This window comes from Lycorma delicatula, chromosome 1, assembly GCF_047948215.1.
Source record: "Lycorma delicatula isolate Av1 chromosome 1, ASM4794821v1, whole genome shotgun sequence".
NCBI lineage: Eukaryota > Metazoa > Arthropoda > Insecta > Hemiptera > Fulgoridae > Lycorma > Lycorma delicatula.
The window spans coordinates 171,049,854-171,067,649 of NC_134455.1; the positions used below are offsets into that span (position 1 = coordinate 171,049,854).

The 17,796-nt window shown below is 29.1% G+C and overlaps 1 protein-coding gene across 9 annotated transcripts in view; it reads left to right on the forward strand.

Moving 5' to 3' along the window:
- Nucleotides 1-17,796, forward strand: part of LOC142325473 (leukocyte elastase inhibitor-like) — a 154,028-nt gene that overhangs the window by 108,610 nt on the left and 27,622 nt on the right. The window contains exon 8 of one of the 9 annotated variants that reach the window (XM_075367335.1): nt 14,118-14,633. The exons of 7 other annotated variants lie outside the window; for them this stretch is intronic. In XM_075367335.1, the coding sequence (XP_075223450.1) occupies nt 14,118-14,260 (143 nt within the window). In that variant the 3' untranslated portion in view covers nt 14,261-14,633. Of the gene's footprint in view, nt 1-2,192; nt 2,213-14,117; nt 14,634-17,796 lie in introns of those variants that run through there. One more of the 9 variants, XM_075367383.1, reaches the window with a different exon arrangement.

Below are 17,796 nucleotides of genomic sequence, written 5' to 3' on the forward strand. Positions count from 1 at the left end.
TACTGAGATGAACTCTATCTTTACTCATAGCATTAAAAGTTTTAGTGGTACTCAACATCTCCACATATAATTTTAATTTTTAGTTAGATTAAAGATGAGTATTCCTTTAACAATGAGAGAAGTGTTTCAAACCATATAAAATAAAGCTATGTAAATTAATAAATCACATAGATTTAACTATAAGCCAGTTGATTTTTTTGTCTGAAGAAAAGATTGATAGTGGTGATCAGACTTTAAAAGGAAAGAATTTCTTTTAATTTTCTCAAGTTATTAATTTAAAGTACAACAAATAATTGGTTTTAATGTGTTTACCATTTTATTTTTCATAAGTACAGTTGCCATTGATATAGTTGCAATTATGTCTTGCAAAGAAACTGTTGGAAACCCATTGAAAATGGGCTATTTATTTTTTAGATTGATCTTTCTTATGGAACAATTGTATTGAGTGCCCATTCTTGCCACATTTAATGTTTATAAAAAGTAGATTTTAAAACTATTGATTTAAACAGTTATTCCTTGCTTAACTCTGTGATTGTAAGTATACAATGGGCTAAAAGTCAGTTTCCCCTTCTGCATTCATAAAATCTGTCAGAAGTGGTAAATTTTAGTTTAGCAGTCTTAATAACCAATTGCTTTATTTACTGTACCGTTCAATTATTTTTTAAATTTTAATTTTTGTATATGTATGAGAATAAATCTGTTTTAAGTGCAAAAAAGAAGAATTTTATGCTTTGTGTGTAATAATAAAGCTATTGCTGCTATTAATGAAAAAATTCCATCTGAGCTATCTAATTCTCCCCTGCTGATCCATCATCATCTGCATTGCGTAAGCTGTACATAAAATTTGAAAATATTTCTGGTGACATTCCATGACCAGGAACGCCTAGAACTAGTAGTTGCATTAAAAAAAATAAACAGCTTCTTGGAGAGACGTTAGTAAAGAAAGCTCAAATGTCAACAGAAAGGCTTCCTTTAGGCTAGAACTACTGTGATTGAGCTTGAGAAAGATTCTAAATTAGTTGAAGTTTCACTGTTAAAGATAAAGAATTAATATTGATTTGTATGATATTGGAAGAAGGGTGGTATTTTGGGAAGAATTTGTTGTGAAGCAGATCATTTATCTCTTCTTTCTCTAGTTCATCATTATGGTTTGATGAAGCATGCTTCAAATTGAGTAGCCTAGTAAACCATTGTAATTATGGTTATTGATTTGATGAAAACTCGCATAATTATGAAGTCAAACTTAATCTACCTGAAGTTCTTGTTTATTGTGGGATCACAAAAAATAGTGTCAGAACCTTATTTGTTCGATGGAAATATAGCAGATAATTTATATATTGAAATGTTGTGAAATGTCTATTATAACTATTCTGTGTTTGACACTGGCCATCCTATATATGGCAGCAGGGAACACCTTTTTATAACTTTTCAAATTAGAGATTATCAGATAAATAATAATAATATATTTTATTATTATTTATATACATATATATATATATTATCAAAGATATATATCTGTCAACATATATATATATATTTCTGTCAACAGTACAGAATTCAACAACGCCTCTTACCTTATGATTATTGTTTTTCTCATGTTAAGAATGCTTTTGAGGGTTTCCCTCATCATCAGTTAATAAAAGCTTTTTAAAATCACACATTAAACTCAGAGAAATTAAAATTGTCACATTATAAAAGTATGTAGTCAAAAAATTAAAATATTTTATGTAGCCAACCACACGTACAGTAGTATACTGGAATACGGTACTGTATGTGTGACTGACTGGTTGAAATATTTAATTTTAATTTTTTGACTACATATTTTTATATGCGACAATTTTAATGTTTTTGAGTTTAACGTGTGATTTTTAAGTTTTTATTAACTGACGATGAGGAAAACCCTTGAAAGCACTCTTAAAATTAAAAAAGAAATAAGCATAATGTAAAGAGGCATTGTTGAATTCTGTACTGTTGATGGTAAACTGTAAAAAAAAAAAAATATAAATATACACATTGCATATGCACATTGTGTTTTTTATATATATATATATAAATACACAATATAATTATAATAAATTAATATAAATTAGAAATATAAAAATACATTTATTATATATTTATAATTTATTTAATTTATATATTATGTATAAATATATAAATAAGAGATATCTCATTGAAATGTGTTTTGACAGGGTAGAATGCCGAATTAAATGATTAAATGGCCACACTTTTGTTTTATTTGACACTTTTGTTTGGTTTTTCATTTTGGGAAATTGTCAAAGGTATTATCTTCATATTCAAATAACCTGAACAGGTTCTCAAATTCAAATAACCTTAGCTATTGATTAAAAACTAAGGTTATTTTATAACTATATATTAAATTTTTACTAGGAAAAGTGTATAATTGAGTGGTTAAACGCTAATGCAGATGAAGTACAACTTTAAAACTCTTATGTTTATTGAACATATAATTAAAAAAAATTTTTTATCTTTTAAAATTTTTATTAAGTGTTTTCTTATTAGTAATCATGGAAACATTATTTTAAGCCACCTGATATATTCATACACATACAAGATGTGCGTGTGCCAGCTAACATACTCATCTATTTTGGAAAGATAAATTTCAATAGGTGTTTAATGATCTGCTTGTATTATCAATGACTTTTATTTTGGTTAAGTACTATTAATGGAAGCAGTAGACAACAAGAGATGATACATATGTATTGTCAGCGCAAGTGATTTAATGATATAATTAAAGAAACTACAAGTATCAATAATTTAAATTATTAGGTTTATTATCTTAAGTGATAATTCTTTGACTTGCATTTTATTATGAACAAAATCATTGTGAGTACAACTGTGATCTGTTAGTTAAAAATAAATCAAGTACATAGATGAAGTTCTATGTAATAAAGCCTTATTTATGAGTGGAACATTTTTTATGTTTCCACCAAACATATAATTAGATTCTTGGTACCAGAGGTACTAAGAAACCTTAGCACCTCTGGTTCCAGAAAAATTAAGCTCCTGAGAAAATTTATGCTCATGTAACCTACTTAGATCAACTCTTCGAAACTCCCCCAATGTAGTGTTAATAAAAACTTATTTTGAAAATTAAATTTTTCCTTTTTAGGATGTGTTTTACCTTAAAATAAAAATCATATGAAAAGAAAAGTTTCACACCCTCTTGTTCCTCTGGAGCATCCATTCAACCCTTAAATGGAACCATTGGACTATTTGAACATTTCATTTTCTGTACATGTATCTTATTTTTTTTTTTTTAAAAATGAAGAAATCTTGGCCTCATTATTTTTGTAAATACTACAATATTGCAACCATACTTTAAAAATGATGTTTTACCGTAAGAAAATTAAAAAAAGCATAATCTTATTCAAGAGATTCAGATTTAGCCCTCCTTCTTCATCAACAATCTTTCTTGCAAAATTGAAAACTTGGAATATTACATCATTTCTATCTGAAAGAGATGTATTTCTTGGGTAAGCAGGAGCCAGTAAAAATGTTAGGATACGAAAAGTTTGAGCTTTGTTGCACATTCAGATACTTGCAAGCTCCTGAAATTATCATTTATATATATGGTGTTCAGACTTTTGTTTTCTGTCAGTGTCATTTTTTAAGGGTAATTAAACCTCAAGTACTCAAAAATGTAAGGTTAAATTATTTCCTGGCTTTTTATTATGATAATAAAAAAATATTTTGATATTCTTCTCATTCTTTTTCAAATCTTGTATTTTTGTTGTGGTTAAAAAACAAAATCAAGCCTGAGATTTCCTTGCCCCCTCACTATCCTTCAGTTAAGAAATTCTGATTGGCTTCATAATTAACATTAAATTAATGTTTTACTAAATTAATAATCAACAATACCAACTGTAATAAATTTACCTGATACGTTAATAATGTAACAAACTTATTTAACAAAGCTATTAACAAAAAACTGGACATAAAGTTGTAATATTACTAGTAAAAAATTGGATATCAAATTATACAAAGTTCCACTGTTAATATAGTGATGAAATATTTTGTCTAATAACAAAATTCTGGAATGTGGTATATAAAACATGATATGTTCATAATTGTACAACAATTAATGTTCAACAATTAAGTACATGTTTACCCAAAAAATACGTAGATCATTTTATTTTTAATTTCATTTTTCAAACTTCATTAAATTATATCAATACTCTGGAAATTTGTTACTGGAGCACCAAACACTCACCCAAATCAAGAAACAAACCTCTCCACTTTTCTAGTCCTAGAAAAGTTCAGTTTTCCAGGGTGATTGTACTTGGTCCTAAGTACTCTATGAAAACTATGACTCATAAAATAACTTTTGAACATTTGCTTCTAGGAAACTGAATTTTGTAGAGAGGGGTTGTAAATAGGTCCTAGCTGCCTGTAAAATGTCCTAATCTAGTGATTCCCAAACTGTGCACTGCAGCGCCCTGGGGACCCACAGCCTCTTCACAGGGGCGCCACAAAATATTGTAAAAGCTTCATAATTAATTGAACCAAGACATTTATAATTATTAATTTAATGTTAATAAAGTAAAAAATAATGAAGGTATATGAGTTTTATTTATTTTTATCTCTTGCTTATGAATAGTCATACTTTTACTTAGGGTAGGACGCCATGGAGAATTTTTAATTGAAAAGTGGTGCCATGATTCAGAAAAGTTTGAAAACCACTGTCCTAGTCTATGGTCAAATGATTCCAGTTACTGGAATTTTACTTTTAATTGAAAAAATTAAAGTAAACAAAGCAGGCAAGTGAAGGCAGGTGATCACTGCAGACTACCAAATGAACCTAGAAATAAACACTAAATCTATTATTATCTTTTTTTGTTTGAAATACAATTACAACTTAAAATTCGTTATTAAATCTGGAATAGTTGTTCTACAGAATTCATTATTAAAGTGGAATGGTTGGCGTTGACTCAAGAGGTTGACTATTGTAAACCAATGCTTCTTGATAATAGTTATTCAGTTAATATGAGTTATGATTGCAACTACCAATTGAACCTAGAAATAAACACTTGCACCTAAGGAATTAATGTACTTAATACATTTATACTTAAAGGCATTAATACGATACTGCTTCTTGATTTGGGTGGCTGCCTGGTGCTCCAGTATCAAATCTCCAGAAGATTGATATAATTCAGATGTTTGAATCTTGGCTGTATGTGAGCTGATGATCTGTAAGTGAAATCTGCGATGTAAGTCCTTCTGCAGTAAATTGTCTGATACACAGACAGTCGTTAACTCCCACATGTTTGCCTACCTCCTCATGAATATTTTTCTTCAATCCTCATCATCACTCCTACTCTATTCCGATGACCCCTTCCTTCTTTTGGCATAAAAGTTACATAGTCTTTTCTTACTGAAACACTTTCAGCAACAAATCGAAATCTAAACATCAATTTTATTAGTTAGATTTCATAATTCAATAACCAAATACATTGTTCTCCAGAACTGTTCTGCTATACTGAATAATTATGTATAAGTTTATTTCACTTGCAAAAGCATATGTTGTTAATTTTGAGATGTTTTATATGAAAATCCTTTTTATGTTTAAATTCTTACAAATGATACCTTCATAAGTTTAAACTGTTATAATTTTTTAAACAGGTATTTATTTTTGGAGAAAAAAATAGGACTATGAGTGATTCCAAATTTTGTATTTTGAATAAACAATTTGTAAGTATTTAATTGCATGTTAAATATAAGTTAATTACATGTGGCAAGTTAAAGCAGACGGTGGAAAGCAATAAAGTCTGAAGAAAGGTATAATAGGATTGAGAAAATATTGGAAAGGTAGTAGCTTTTAGAAAAACAAGAGGAAACGTTGGGAATTAAGAGTTAACATGTACGAGAATTAAGCACACAGATTGATAACCTTTATTACAAAGAGTTTCTAATAAGCTTATTGAGCTTGCTCTTGCACCTTCTATATCAGGCCATGTATAACTGCCCTATTGAGTAGAGACGCATACTCTGCATGAGCCTTCCAGCCCCAATGCACTCCCTGCATTTTCGAGTGATGTCTTTTGTCCACCAATATACTGGGGAACGATTCTTCCAACAATACCTGCAAGGGAGGAGCAGAACATGCTGTTTCCAAGCAGTTGACCAGATATGCAACCCCATCCTCTGCCAAAGCAACCTCACGTACCGCACTGAGATCCAGTGTCTCTGCAAATTCTTTTGGGTCCACATCCCTGGTACTCCATACTCCAGCCACAGGGAACTGGTCTCCAGCCCCCAGAGAACCTCCATCTGTAACACGCATGAGGATGGCCTGGTGATCACTCACTAGGTAGTATTCACTCACCTGCCAGTCTCGAATTCATGTCTTCAATATACACTGAACAAACCTTATGAGAAGCCCAAAATTTATCTGTCACCTAATTTCACACTAAAATATGCAAAATATAATTTTTTATGAATTCTGTTATGTTTTTTACTGTTATTATGTTTGTAATTCTGTTAAAGTTTCTACAAATATAACAAAAAAATCAGGTGCATTGATGTAGCCTCTTGATGCCATTAAAATTGAATTTAATAAAAATTAGAAAAATATAAGTTACATAAAATTACTTGTAAAATGTTAATATACATTATAATTTTTTTTTATATACTTTAAAAGAGTACTATTGAAAAAATTATGAGTTAAATGTATGAAGTTGTCAAATACCAATAGCACAATTGTACACCACAGTTGTAAAAAAGGTACTGAACTTAATTTAAAGTGGCTGTATTTATAGTAATGTTGTAGATTTATTACTGCTTTTAACTTTGTTTTCATAAATCTAATATATATTTTTATTCAGAAAATCAACGTATTGCATTCACATACATAAAAAAATTATTGTTTATTTAAACAACAGTTTTACCAAATGAACATTTATAATTGGCTAGCATCTGTAGTTAGAAAAAAAAAGAAAAATTATGAAAAACTTTATGCATTGGATTTTCAAAAAATATTTTTCTAATTTTCAGTGTCAAAATATCTATTAAAATCACTAGATAGATTCTGGACAATTTTACCATTGACCTGTGTTATTTGTGTTGCTAAAAATATTGGTGTAGTGTTTTGGATGGTTAGTATTATTTTTACATGTATCTCATCGTACTATTTATATTGTTCTAGGTAATCAAAGGTTAAATGGTATTATAATTCTTTTGGTTAAGATTCCTATTATTACTGTTATTCTTTCATTAATAGATCAATTAAAGGGCTATAAGAAACATAGATGATAAATCTTTAAATAATTAGGTAACTTCATTGCTTTTTCATTTATTTATTTTTTTTTATCATTGATGTAAATGAAACTAAATAATTTTATTGATATTCAAGTGAATAAGATATTATTTGATGAAATCAACATGGTTACTCTGATTAACATTATTAATAGTTATATCTCCCTCTATGAATCATGAGATCTTGCTGATGGTGATGGGGCTTGAGTGCTCAGTGATACAGAGTAGCTGGATCGAAGGTGCAACCATATCGGAGAGGTATCTGTTGAGAGCCAGACTAAAGAATGATTCCTGAAAGAAGACAGCAACTCATTCAGTAGTTGTTAAGGGTGTAGGTCAGGACTTAAACGGCCATATCAACATCATTCAATCTTCTGAGTGACTACTGCACAGCTGAAAGCAATAGAAAACTACAGCTGTTTTTTTTTCCAAGAAAATATAACTGTATTTTCATGTAACAAAGATGGAGGCGCCCACTTTGGTAAAATATTCCCAAGGTATACTAGTCCCCCATTCGGATCTCAGGCTGGGGACTACTAATGAAGGGGTCACCACAAAATTAAAAAATAACATTCTACGAGTCGGAGCATGGAATGTTAGAAGTCTAAGAAAGGTTGGTAGGTTAGAAAATTTGAAGAGGAAAATGGATAAGTTAAATGTAGATGTAGTAGGATTTTCGGTGGGAAGAGGAACATGACTTTTGGTCAGGTGATTTTAGAATAATTAACTCGGCTACAAATATACGGCAGGCAGGCAGGCATAGCTTTCATAATGAACAAGAAGACAGGGAAGAGAGTAGAGTATTTCAAAATACATAGAAATAGAATCATTGTAATAAGGATAAAATCAAAACCTAAGCCAACAATGATTGTTAACGTCTATATGCCTACAAGTACCCATGATGAAGATGAGGTAGAGTGTTTTATATGAAGAAATTGACAAAGCAATTAAACACATAAAAGGAGATGAAAATTTAATAATAATTGGAGATAGGAATGAAAGTATTAGAAAAGGTAAGGAAGGAAATATTGTGGGTGAATACAGGCTGAGGAAAAGGAATGAAAGAGGGTACTGACTTATTGAGTTTTGCACAAAGAATAATTTAGTAATTGCCAACTCCCAGTCTAAAAATCATAATAGAAGAATATACACATGGAAAAAGCCAGGTGATAGTGCAAGGTATCAGATAGATTATATCACGTGTAAGAAAAGGTTTAGAAATCAACTCATCGACTGCAAAGTATATCCAGGAACAGGCATCAATAGCAGTCATAATTTATTGATAAAGAAATGTATATTGGGGTTTAAAAACCAGAAGAAAAGGTGTCAGGTGAATCAGTGGAATTTAGAGAAGTTTGAGGAAGAGGAGGTAAAGAAGATTTTTGTGGAGGACATTGCAAGAGGACTGAATAGAAAAGATAAGGTAGAAAATATGGAAGAAGAATGGGAGAATGTTAAAAAAGAAATTCTTAAATCAGCAGAAGCGAAATTAGGTGAAAAAAAGAGAACTGGTAGAAAACCTTGGATATCAAAGGGTATATTGGAGCTGATGGATGAACGTAGAAAGTATAAGAATACCAGTGATGAAGAAAGTAAAAAGCACTATAGAAGATTAAGAAGTACTGAAACAGGAAGTGCAAATTAGCAAAAGAAAAGTGTTCAGAACTGGAAAGAGACATGATCATTGGTCAAATAGACAAATCATACAGTAAAGTTAAGGAGAATTTTGTGGTACATAAATTAAAATCTAATAATGTTTTAAACAAAGATGGTACACCAATTTATAATAGAAAAGAAATGGTCAATAGGTGGGTGAAATATATTGAAGAGTTATATGGAGGAAATGAATTAGAAACTGCTATTATAAAGGAAGAAGAGGAAGTCGAAGAGGATGAAAAGAGAGATAAAATACTGTGATATGAATATAAGAGAGCATTAAAAGATTTGAATGGCAGAAAGGCTCCTGGGTTAGACAGGATACCTGCAGAATTACTGTGTGCTGGTGAAGAAGCAATAGATAGAGTATACAAACTGATGTGTAATATTTATATATATATCTTACTCTTTTTTCTAGTTGGATCAGTTTATGATCAACTGATGCATTTACAGTTGTAAATTTTGCTTTTATTCAGTTTGAAAATAAGTAGCTAAAATCGTTTGAAACTGCACAATGTCCATGGAATTTATCTTCTTTTATTTTATAAAGTGCCAGAGCATAAATTATAGATGTGTTAAGGAGTAACTCAAATTACTTACAGTATCACTTTATTCCATGTCTAATCGCCACATGTATCATTTTGTTACATAGTGATATTTCTGATTGGACCATAGGTATCAAATTGATATGTACATGAATGACCCTACTGGACCAGTTGTAATTTGGTATAATTTTCACCTTGGCCCAGATATTTTTTCTGAAAAAATCAATATTTTTATTTAAGGTTAGTACTTCTAACATACATAAAACTAATTTCAGTCAAGTTTTATTGTGTATATCAGTTATATACCCATGGCCCATGGGAAAAGGTTTCAAAAATATCTAGTCAAAATAACAATGTAAAACCAACTGTTCCATTTACAAGTAAACTAATAAATTCGTTTTTATTTTGTTTACGATACACTAATGAATTCATCTACAACTACTAAAACATTATTTATAATAATATGAAGTGATTTTGATAGCAATATTTTTCAAATGATTAATATATTCTTACAATAATGTGTAATATGTAACAAACTGTTCTCTGGTTGCTAACTGGTACAGTTACGTTTTGGTTGATGTATGGGATTTAAAAAAGCACTCCATGCAAATAAACTTTTTTTCACGCAGTGAACATTTAAGTCAAACTTGAGATGTGTTCTGGACAGCTAGCTTTCAACTGATCTTGTTGGTTAATGCAACATAGCATGTCATACAATTTCTTCTTTTTTCCAGTTCGACCACTTTATGTTCAGCTAATGCATCTACTCATAGCTGTAAATTTTACTTTTTATTACCCAATTTGAAATTAAGGTAAGTAGCTAAAATCTCTCGAACTGCACAATGTCCATGGATTTATCTTCTTTTATTTTATGAAATGCTAGAACGTTAACTATAGATGTATTAAGGAGTTACTCAAATAGTACTTTATGATACCACTTTATTCTGTGTCTAATCGGAGTAGCATATGAAGCTAAATGATCAGAAACATCAATAAATGATTTGGCTTCATTATATTCGAGTGCTACCGTTGGATTGTTCATCAACCCCTTTTTTGTTTGGACATCTTTCATTACTGGGCAAGACCACCGTTGTAGTGATTAACGCATCATCGTAAATCAACTGATTTCAAAGTCGAGAGTTCTAAGGTTCATATCCTATTAAAGGCAGTTACTTTTATACAGATTTGAATTTTAGATCGGGATACTGGTGTTCTTTGGTGGTTGGGTTTCAATTAACTACACATCTCAGGAATGGTAAACCTGAGACTGTACAAGGCTACACTTCATTTACATTCATTTATATCATCCTCATTGATCCTCTAAAGTAATACCTTACGATGGTTCTGGAGGCTAAACAGGAAAAGAGAGTGGTAAGAAAGACTACTTCACTCTTGTCTCGCCACTTTTCAATGATAACGTTACTTATACTCTTCTTACAGGTCATTTCATCTCTCTTCAACTTAGCTGCTACAGCAGTAGAAGGATTTAATCTCCTTTATGTCAGAGAATGCCAATGAGATGAGTCTTTTTTTATTCACAGCATGGGCCAGGGAAACACTTTTGTAATAATTGTCAGTGAAGACACTGCAACCCTCCCCGAGTAATGATGTAGTCAAATCAGTCACACTTTTTGAGAAATTGGCAATGTTGAAGGCGTACTTTCTTTACCACAGTATAACTTTAGCTTACATATGTACCTTTTGTTTAAACATAATTTAAAAATCTTCAGACCATACTTGTGTCTTTTACCTGGAACATATTGTCGAAAATAAATTTTACTGTGCAAAGGCATCATGCTTTCATCGATACATAACCATTCAACTGGACTGACTGCTGATTCAAATTTGGCATTTAACAAATCAATTATAGGGAATATTTTAAAAGAACTATCTATTTATAGATACTTTTTCATTATCAAATATTTGGATCATGCTCAATAAATTAAAACCTGTTACAAGGCATTATTTTACACACAGTATTATCATATAGAGGATTGTTTGACCAGTAATCACATAATTTGGGTTTACTATCTAACCCAATCCATATCTTTAGCCCAAAAACGGAAGAATTTCAGTTTTATTGGTATCTTTCTATTGAGCAAGCCACGAATGTGAAGGTTAGTTTCATTCAAAACAGCTTTTACTGCTTAGCAAAGCAATTCGTTTCTCTTTCAAGAAGAGCTAATATTTTGTAATCAACAAAAATATAAAAAAAAATCAAAATCAGTGAATCTACCTAGCTGCAGTTTTTCAATAACAACTGAATTAATATCTGTTGGATTTTTTGGATTGAAATCTAATTAAAGCATATCACTTTTTACTGGACCCCAATGCTGTTTATCAGGTATCTGAATTGCAGTTGCTTGAGCATTATTTTCTTCTTGTGGTATTTAATGAAAGTTATTTTCTTGTGGTTCTTCATCATCATTGATATTATCTTGTACATTCACATCAATATTATTGAATACAGGTAATACATAGCTATTATCAAGTTCAAAATCAGTACTAGTATAATTATCAGGTAATAAATTGTTGTTTTTGTCTAGTAACTGATTATATAATTTTACTGTTAAAATTCATTTAAATTATCAAAATCACTTGATTCACTTTCAGCATTATTATCATTAAAAGTAGGATCATTCAAATCACACAATTCACTTAAGTCACTTTCAATGTCAGGATGATTACAGAAATTGTTTTCATTTCATCCATTCTGAAACAAAATGTAACCTCACCAATAAACAGCAATTTACACATAACCTTGTTCCACTAAAATGTTTCCCTCTAAAAACCAGCTGACTCCCAGGGTTACCAACATAAAATTTATGAACCATTGGTATATAACTTTTACTGCTGCTCAGAACAATAAATAGCCCAATTTAAATCAATGCTACTTTGTATAATATTGATACTATCCCAACTTTAACAAAACTTGTGCATCAATTTGATACACATGGTCCATACTGAACTTTAGGAATGTATAAACTGATACACATAATTTGGCAACTAAATAAACAGTTTGGCTGGAACTGAAAACTTGCATCATAGGTCTGGCACATAAAGTGTTTTAAAGTGAATTAAAAGAAATTCTGAACAACATGTTATATTGCTAGAAGAAATACTCAGTTTGAAAATAAATAAGAGTAACAGAATGTGACAAAGTATAAGGAGGAATTAAATAAAGTTGCATACATCAAAAGTTGGAGAGTTTTGTAACTTGGGTAGCAAAATTACAAAGGTGAAAGAAGTAAAACGGATTTGCACAAGGAATAATAGCTGTAATGAAAAAACGACATGTATGTATAAATATTTTTTTTCCTTTCGTTTTGGAAATTGTAAAAGCCCTTCTTTTTTATAAAGTACTTGCTTATGAGAATAAAACCAGTTACAAATATATATTTTTTATTTACACTAAAAGCTAATTGCTTTTATACAAATTTGAATACTAGATAGTGGATACCCGTGTACTTTGATGGTTGGGGTTCAATTAAGCACACATTTCAGTTGGCCTGAGTCTGAGTCTGGTTGGCCTGAGTCTGTACAAGACTACCTCATTATGTGTTGTACATGTCATCCTCATTTCATTGTACTAGGAGGGTTATTTATTATTCACAAGTTTAACAAATTGCATTGTACATGATAGGGAAAAAAATAAAATATCTGCATAGGTGCATATAATTACATTTAAAAAAGGGTATATTTCTCAGTAGTGTATAAGAAAAAGTTAATTAATATTTTTAGGGATCATTAATTAAATAAAAAGAGCATTATAAAAAAATTAAGTAATTTTAAATAATTGTTGTGCCAAGAACATTATAAGCTTATGTATTGGCTAAATGGAAGAACCAATGTTTTTAAAATACTCCAGACTGGAAATACATTTCCTACAGTAATTAATCATTGCCTTTTTTTGATAGGTGGGGGGGGGCAGGAATAATATATATATATATATATTTATATACAAGAGTATATAGTAACTTTCTGAAAATTCAAATAGTTCAACATACTGACTATTGTGCCAATTAACCTCAAACAACAACAAATTAACCACCAAATGCAGTAACAGAAAAACCTAAAAAACTAATACCAAAAGTCAACTTTCGTGTGATCCTGCATATATAAATATTTTAGTTAACCAAATTTTCAAGAGCCCAGGCATTTTATATGTACAATTATCATTCATTTTTATATGTACAATTATTTTATACTGTTTTAGTGGTCTAATTTATTCTTAATTTACAATAATTAATGAGGAGATGCAGAATGGTTTAAAGCAGAGATCATTCTTTTGTGTTTATTATTTTTATTGAAAAATTGAATAATAAAGTAAATTGTGTTAGATTTTATTAAAAAAATAAATAAGGTGATTTTTACTGAAAAAATGTAATATTAAAAGTTTTCAATTAGGTAAAATATGTATATTTTTTCTTTGCTGTAGTTCATTTTTGATCAGCTTTTCTTAATTTAGTAAGTTAATTTTCGTAACCTGTTAATAAATAATTGTTGAATCTGTTACTTCTTAGGTTTTATAAATCTTTCAATACTTTTGAAAAGTAGTTTTCTGTATCATTTAAAGTTCAATGTACCAAAAGCTCAAAGTAAAATCTTTACCTAAAATGAACTTCTTTGATGTTGTTTCAGCTTTCGTAGTGGCGCTGTATGCAGCAATAAATAAACCATTGCCTGTTGAGTTCAAAGCAGATCATCCTTTTGTATTCATAATCACTAAATATTCAGAAAATAAAAATCTTTTTGTTTTCTTTGGAAAATATTGTCAAAATTAAATTAAAATATATTTTTCTAATTAGAAAATTTTTAGAAAATAGGAAATACTGATTTTGTTGTTATACACCATGCAGTTTAAGTACTAAAGTGATGTTAACCTTTTCTGTAGTGTAAACAAGTTTTTAAGGATTTAATATTAAATCAGTTTTCTCTGAAGTAGCATGTTTATTTGAGAAAGTATGACCAGGATAACCATATTAAGTTTTTCATAATAAATTATTGTTACTATTCCTTTCTTTTTATTTGTATCTTAATATCTCTGCTGTTTGTCTGTACAAATTTATAACATTTATAACCTCTTATGACCATATTAACTTTGTGAAGAATTTTCTTAAATTTGCTGAGAGTAACAATCATAGATGTATTAATACCAGTATATTCAGTGAGACCAAATAAAATTTGTATCAGAAATTTATATTAATAAAATTTTCTTAAAAAAATATATAATGTAAGATTTACTTATTTTTAAAAATAAATATATACACATTTGGTTATTTCTGCTGTTTCCCCTGACACCATCATATACCTCATCAGTCTCATGGCACCACGTGTGAGAGGAATCGAATGGTTGTAGGGCTGTATGAGGGGACAGTAAAGATAATATTATTTTATTGGTTTTTGTGATGTGTTTTTATTTTCACAAACAGTTTTACAGTTGCAACAAAACTAAACTGGAATAAAACATGTAAATAATTACAGAAAAGTAAACTTTTTTTTTACATACATATTTAAAAGTAGTACTTATTTGTACTGTTTAAATGTAATAACATAGCCAAGCATGAACCTTTTATTGAAGAAACAAAAGTCTATGCAGAAGTAATTTTAAATTTTTGCTTCATTTTTGATCCTACAAAATAAATGTTAAGAATTTACAATTGGTAATTTTTACTAAATTGTTCATATTTCATAAGAATATTTATTTATTTTTGTTTTTTAATTATTTTCAGAAAAGTTGTAATATATTTTTATAATATTTCACTTTTTAAATTATTTATAGAAAAGTTAATGAGGTTTTCCCAGGCTGCATTCAAAATATTACTACAAATTTATGTACGTTTCTCAACACATGTAGTAAATTGTTTACTGTTATGGTAGAAATATTCCCAAACTAATAAATTTTACTAAAAGATAAATCTTAGCTATTTCTGTATTGCAGTAAAAATACATTTTATTTCTGAAATTCAGTTAAGAAGCATATTTGGTGAAAGATGTTAATATTATTAATGGATTTAAAAAAAGAAGAGATTGTCAGTTCAATATTCATTCTCAGATCAATGAATAAATCACAAATTTATTTAACACTAATAACCACAGTTTTGTGGTCTGTTACAGTTTTTGGATGCGATGTTAAAAAATGAACGAGGAGAGATAATTGTATGTCACAGTGTTCCTTTATGGATCCAAATGTTGCCTTCACATGTCATAGTGTATACATATTTATTAAATTTAATTCATATGGCAAAACAGTTTTAGGTAAAACTGTATCATTAGAAATTCTCAGTAAGGATTTTTTATAAATGACAGAGGGGATCATTTTTTCTGCCTTTGAAATGATTTTTCTCTTACACTCTGCAGACCTCCCATGATAGAATTCCATTTACTTCTAGTATAATAATTAATATTAATGCTTTTCTAAAATTACTATACTATTCTAGTAATATCAGTACATATAACAGCAGTCGAGCTAATCCTGACCTACTCAAAGTATCAAACTCAAATAAAAAATTTTTTAACAACACTAATATTAAGATTTCTCATATTAATATTTGATATCCATGAATAATATTTTCTTACCATTATAAGCCATTTTTTTAAGGTAGGTAATTTCAAAGATTGCTGAAGCTTTTTACAGAACTGCGTGTACAAATCAATTTCTGTTTAAGACTATCTTTTAAATAAAGTTGAAAGTTACTGTACTTTCATGGAATTAATTTTTGATACTGCTATGTAATTAAATGCCATACTCTAAAATTGATGTTGACGGTAGTTTATAGATCTCCTTCTGGTTATTTTGAAATTTTTCTACTTGAAATATTTGAAATTTCTTTTGAAAATTGCTAATAAATTTAATGTCATAGTGTGTGGCAATTTTCATTTTATGACTTATAAGACTGCTATGTGCTGACATGTCAGATTCACAGTAAATAAACCTTGAGTAAAATAAATAATTCACCTAAGTATGTGCATACATAGCAATTGCCTTCATAATGTTAAGTTTGTATTCCACGCACTATTAGAAATTAAAATAGTCTTTTATGTATATTAGTTATTCCTAAAAAATTATGTAGAATTCTGAAAAAGCAGTTCTTCAAAACTGTTATTTCACAAAAATGTAATAATAATAATCAGTGATGGCTGATGATACAAAAACTGTAATAACAGCCATCAGTGATGAAACGTTATGATTACATTTTTGAACACCATATAAAAACTTACATTAGCAGCACAATAAAACTTTCATGTGTCAAAAACTCTGTTTTTAGTGTAACAAGTATATTGTATACCTCATTGAAACACATCTTTTCATCATATACTTCTACTAAATTTTCTTCTTCTACTGAAAGGAATGATATTTCAGGAATGGACTAAAAATGCCAATTTCTAAAGACAACAAATTATGATAACTGCTGAAGGAAAAATGGGATTTATTCAAAATATTTTATTAATCTAGAAAGCAGGACCTAATGTGGTGAATCACGACTATGAATTTAGCAAATTATTGAAAAAGGGCTAACGGAAGATTAATAAAAAGATATTTTCTAAAATTCATTAATAATTACAGATAACTTGTCATATCACAATATAATAAAAATAAGTACCTACATCCAGTTCAAGAAAACTAGATGCTCTCTATTCTATTCTCATACTTTATACTGAAACCTCATCTGTATGATTTAATTAAGAAAAACAGAGAAAGATGCAAGATGTAATTGTTTGATGAACTTGTAAAGAAAAACAAACATGATGTGTTACAATTACCTCCATATAGCCGAGACTTGAACCACATTGAACTGGTATACTTATAATTGATATAGAACAAAATGTTTTATAACTTCCTTGAAAAATGACAGCAAGAGTGAAAGTGGTGATAAGGAAACTAAGAATTTAGCACTTTGGATAATGATGTTAAGCCATAGTAGATTTTGTGTTGGTTTTGTTAATTTATATTTTTGTAAAATGTGTAATGTTTTAATTTTATAAAAGACTCAATAGATTGGCATAATATCAAATTAAAAATAAAAATAGAAAAACTTTTTGTTGATGTAATTATAAATTTATCATAAAGGAAATTAAATTATAATAATTATTATTATAATTATGTAATTGTAAATTTATCATAAAGGAAATTAAATTATAATAATTATAATAATTATTATTGTAATTATGTAATTATAAATTTATCATAAATTTGTTATGCTAAAAGGATTGTAGAATGTTAGTGGAGCAGGTTCCATAGGCTGACTACTAAGTTCAAGTTTTATAATGACATGAGTACAGTTGATCTAAATTGTTTCAAATGGACAACATAAAACCA